We start from the raw sequence: 5,000 nt of genomic DNA, 5'->3' as shown, positions 1-5,000 counted from the left end.
ATATTCCTAAGAAACTCCGAAGGAAATCGATGGTTTGGGGGGGGGGGGGCTGGGGGGCTTGGGGGCTGGGGAGCAGGGGAGCTGGGGGGCAGGGGGGCGTTTAAAAGGAAGAGATCATGTCCTGAACTGACTTGATTAATGATTGTGGGTAGTGTGTGTTTCTTGGTTGTTTATTTTATTTTTCATGTCAGATTTGCAATCTGATATACTTTGCTTCATTTCGGGTATGAATATGTATCTATATGTATTTATTCTTTTTATCTCACTTTGGATACAAGAATTTCTCTAGTTTGTCTTTTTTTTACTTTATACATACATACATACATAAATATATATATATATATATATATATATATATATATATATATGTATGTATATATATATATATATATATATATATATATATATACTAACTATTGTGGTCTGGTATCACTGTTTGCCCGTCGGGCATGCTCGATCGTGTGGATAGGGCTTAATACTTTACCCTTTCACTATTAAGAAAATAATATCTTCCCCCAACTATTTTGCATTTAGCCAAAATGAGACCAGCACTCAACACATCTGCTAGAATAATAATGTTTTTCACTGACCCTATCCCCTTTCAACAACATTTCTCACACCAACCATTTTCCCTTGTGGTAAAATAACTTTCCCTCTTTTCAATGAAGTAGTATTTCACTCCTGTAATTTCTCATGTCAACAAAATATTTTGCACTTACCATTTTTCTTTTAGATAAAATATCTCCTTAACTATTTCAAATTTTAGTAATCAATTAAATTCTTTTACTTATGAGTTCCTTATATCAAATTTAGTATTTCCTTTTAATAAATATTATTTCCTATATATAATTAGCCATTTCAACAAAATATCTCCTGCATGAAATTTCCACTTTCAAGAAAAATATCTCTTATCAAAATCATATCTCCCGCTTAAAATTTCCACTTTATAACAAAATCATATCTCCCACTTACAATTTCCTCGTTCAACAAAATTACATCTCCCACTTACAATTTCCTCGTTCAACAAAATTACATCTACTTACAATATAATTTTCCAAACAAAATAATATCTCCTTTTAGCAAAATAATCTCTCCCACTTATGATTATCAAAGTTATCTCTGCACTTATGATTATCAAAATGATATCTCCCACTTATGATCATCAAAATAATATCTCCCACTTATGATTATCAAATAATATCTCCCACTTATGATTATCAAATAATATCTCCCACTTATGATCATCAAAATAATATCTCCTACTTATGATTATCAAAATAATATCTCTCACTTATGATTATCAAAATGATATCTCCCACTTATGATTATCAAAATGATATCTCCCACTTATGATTATCAAAATAATATCTCCCACTTATGATTATCAAAATAATATCTCCCATTTATGATTATCAAAATAATATCTCCCACTTATGATTATCAAAATAATCTCTCTCACTTATGATTATCAAAATAATATCTCCCACTTATGATTATGAAAATGATATCTCCCACTTATGATTATCAAAATGATATCTCCCACTTATGATTATCAAAATGATATCTCCCACTTATGATTATCAAAATGATATCTCCCACTTATGATTATCAAAATGATATCTCCCACATATGATTATCAAAATGATATCTCCCACTTATGATTATCAAAATGATATCTCCCACTTATGATTATCAAAATGATATCTCCCACTTATGATCATCAAAATAATATCTCCCACTTATGATTATCAAAATGATATCTCCCACTTATGATCATCAAAACGTTATCTCCCACTTATGATCATCAAAATAATATCTCCCACTTATGATTATCAAAATAATATCTCCCACTTATGATTATCAAAATAATATCTCCCACTTATGATTATCAAAATGATATCTCCCATTTATGATTATCAAAATAATATCTCTCACTTATGATTATCAAAATAATATCTCCCACTTATGATTATCAAAATAATATCTCCCACATATGATTATCAAAATACTATCTCCCACATATGATTATCAAAATGATATCTCCCACTTATGATTATCAAAATGATATCTCCCACTTATGATCATCACACCTATGATCATCAAAATAATATCTCCCACTTATGATCATCAAAATAATATCTCCCACTTATGATTATCAAAATGATATCTCCCACTTATGATTATCAAAATGATATCTCCCACTTATGATCATCACACCTATGATCATCAAAATAATATCTCCCACTTATGATCATCAAAATAATATCTCCCACTTATGATCATCAAAATAATATCTCCCACTTATGATTATCAAAATGATATCTCCCACTTATGATCATCACACCTATGATCATCAAAATAATATCTCCCACTTATGATCATCAAAATAATATCTCCCACTTATGATCATCAAAATAATATCTCCCACTTATGATTATCAAAATGATATCTCCCACGTATGATTATCAAAATAATATCTCCCACTTATGATTATCAAAATAATAGCTCCCACTTATGATTATCAAAATAATATCTCCCACTTATGATTATCAAAATAATATCTCCCACTTATGATTATCAAAATAATATCTCTCACTTATGATCATCAAAATATCTCCCACTTATGATTATCAAAATAATATCTCCCACTTATGATTATCCAAAATAATATCTCCCACTTATGATTATCCAAAATAATATCTCCCACTTATGATTATCAAAATAATATCTCCCACTTATGATTATCAAAATAATATCTCCTACTTATGATTATCAAAATAATATCTCCCACTTATAATTATCAAAATAATATCTCCCACTTATGATTATCAAAACGATATCTCCCACTTATGATTATCAAAATAATATCTCCCATTTATGATTATCAAAATAATATCTCCAACTTATGATATACCCTTTTAACAAAGAATACCTCCCACTTACAATTCCCTCATTTAACAAAATTATATTCCAATTAACACTTTCCCCTTTTAACGACTTATCTGGCACTTGACATAACCCCCTCGTAACGGTGTAATTCTCCGCACTGCAGTTCCCCATTTAAAGAAAACAATGTCCATCACCAGCACTTTCCCCTTTTAACAAAACAATGTCTCAATTTCGTTCCAGGACTGGCAATGGACGTGAGCGGAGGGGTGACACTCCCCTACATATTGATGGGATCCCTGTTGATATTGGCAGCTCTGATCTTTGCCTCTCAGCCTCTCGTTGCCAAACTTCCGGGATCAAAGGTCGTGTTGTAGTGACTCGCCTGTGGGAGTTTCCAGTTACAAATCTTCCACAGGATTGTAATTTCATCTCTATGGGATTTTATCTTTGTTTATATCTCTGTTTTGGTTATAAATTTATCATCTCTCCAAGGGATTACAATTTGATGTCAATTTCTACTTCCTTCACTGGATTGTAATATCTCTAAGGGCTTTTGTGGGGTTATCTATTATATCTCAAGAAATTGAAATTTTGTCAATTTTTACTTCCTCCAAAGGATTGTAATATAATTTCTAAGGCCGTTTAAGCTTTGATTACATCTGTTTGGTTGTAAGTTTATTATTTACCAAGAGATTGCAATTTTGTGTCAATTTTCACTTCTTCCACAGGATTGCAATATCATTTCTAAGGGCTCTTAGCTTTGTTTACATCTCTGTGGATTATAAATTAATTTCTGTGGGGTTGTAAATCATATTTTCTCCAAGAAATTGCAATTTGTCAATTTTTACTTCCTCCACACGATTGTAATATCATCTCCAAGGGCTCTTAGCTTTGTTTACATCTCTGTGGGGTTATAAATTCATCCCTCCAAGGGATTACAATTCTATGTCACTTAGGAATTACAATTCAATAATAACACTAAGGGATTGTGAGCATCTCTCTATAAGGGATTGCAAATATGAGTACTAAAGTTTTTTTGTTATAAATTATTACTTTGTTGTCTTTCTTAAGAGGTTGTAATTTCATATTTCAAAATGAATTGCGAATATAATTACTACGAGTATTGTAAGTTGCAAGTTAGTTTCTTCTATTTTTAAGATTGTGGATATACATACAAGGAGTTTTCTGACAATAGACTCCAAATTAGTATATCTTTAAGGGTTTATAAATGCACTTACGAACTTATATAAGAGAATCTATCTAACGTTAGGGAGTGCATGGGGAGTGTTATTACTTGAAGAAATATTATAACATTTTATACAATATGATTGATATTACAAATAAATTTCTTTTCCATCGCTGACGGTTTGTAAAAACTCCAAGTCCTGGGAGGTGTTTGTGAATTCTATTTCTGTAAGAGATTATTACAGAAGGTCCTCGACTTACAAACAGACTCACAAAATTTCGACTTACGAACACAAATTCATCGGGAATCACATATCTCAGATATTGTATCAAAAGGAATAAAATAATTATAAAATATTTTTACAATGAATAAAGTAACATTTGCAGTAACCTGACTTTTGTAGCTGGAAATAGTACACATGGGATTCAGGTTATGCCTACCCTACGCTAAATTTTAGCAAAATTCGACTCGCAGGCTATTCGACTCGCACTAGAATTTAACAAAATTCACCTTGCTGGCAATTACCCTATGCTAAAAATTAACACAATGTGACTCGCTGGCAATGGGGCTCGCTGGCAATGCGGCTCGCCGGCAATTCGACTCGCAGGCAATTCGACTCGCAGGCAATTCGACTCGCAGGCAATTCGACTCGCTGGCGATGCGACTCGCAGGCGATGCGACTCGCAGGCGATGCGACTCGCAGGCGATGCGACTCGCAGGCGATGCGACTCGCAGGCGATGCGACTCGCAGGCGATGCGACTCGCTGGCGATGCGACTCGCTGGCGATGCGACTCGCAGGCGATGCGACTCGCTGGCGATGCGACTCGCAGGCGATGCGACTCGCTGGCAATGCGACTCGCAGGCAATTCGACTCGCAGGCAATTCGACCTACAGACAATTCGACTTTTTAAGAACCTCTTATGT

General features: G+C 33.2%; 1 protein-coding gene across 1 annotated transcript in view; it reads left to right on the top strand.

The window, feature by feature from the left end:
- Positions 1 to 4,171, top strand: part of LOC137625703 (monocarboxylate transporter 12-like) — a 28,774-nt gene extending 24,603 nt beyond the window's left edge. The window contains exon 7 of the mRNA XM_068356607.1: positions 3,130 to 4,171. Within this exon, the coding sequence (XP_068212708.1) occupies positions 3,130 to 3,263 (134 nt within the window). The 3' untranslated portion in view covers positions 3,264 to 4,171. The remainder of the gene's footprint in view (positions 1 to 3,129) is intronic.
- The last annotated feature ends 829 nt before the right edge of the window (positions 4,172 to 5,000 follow it).

This window comes from Palaemon carinicauda, chromosome 32, assembly GCF_036898095.1.
Source record: "Palaemon carinicauda isolate YSFRI2023 chromosome 32, ASM3689809v2, whole genome shotgun sequence".
NCBI classification, from domain to species: domain Eukaryota; kingdom Metazoa; phylum Arthropoda; class Malacostraca; order Decapoda; family Palaemonidae; genus Palaemon; species Palaemon carinicauda.
The sequence above is the reverse complement of the archived record's forward strand: the minus strand, read 5'-3'. Positions and strand labels throughout refer to the sequence as shown.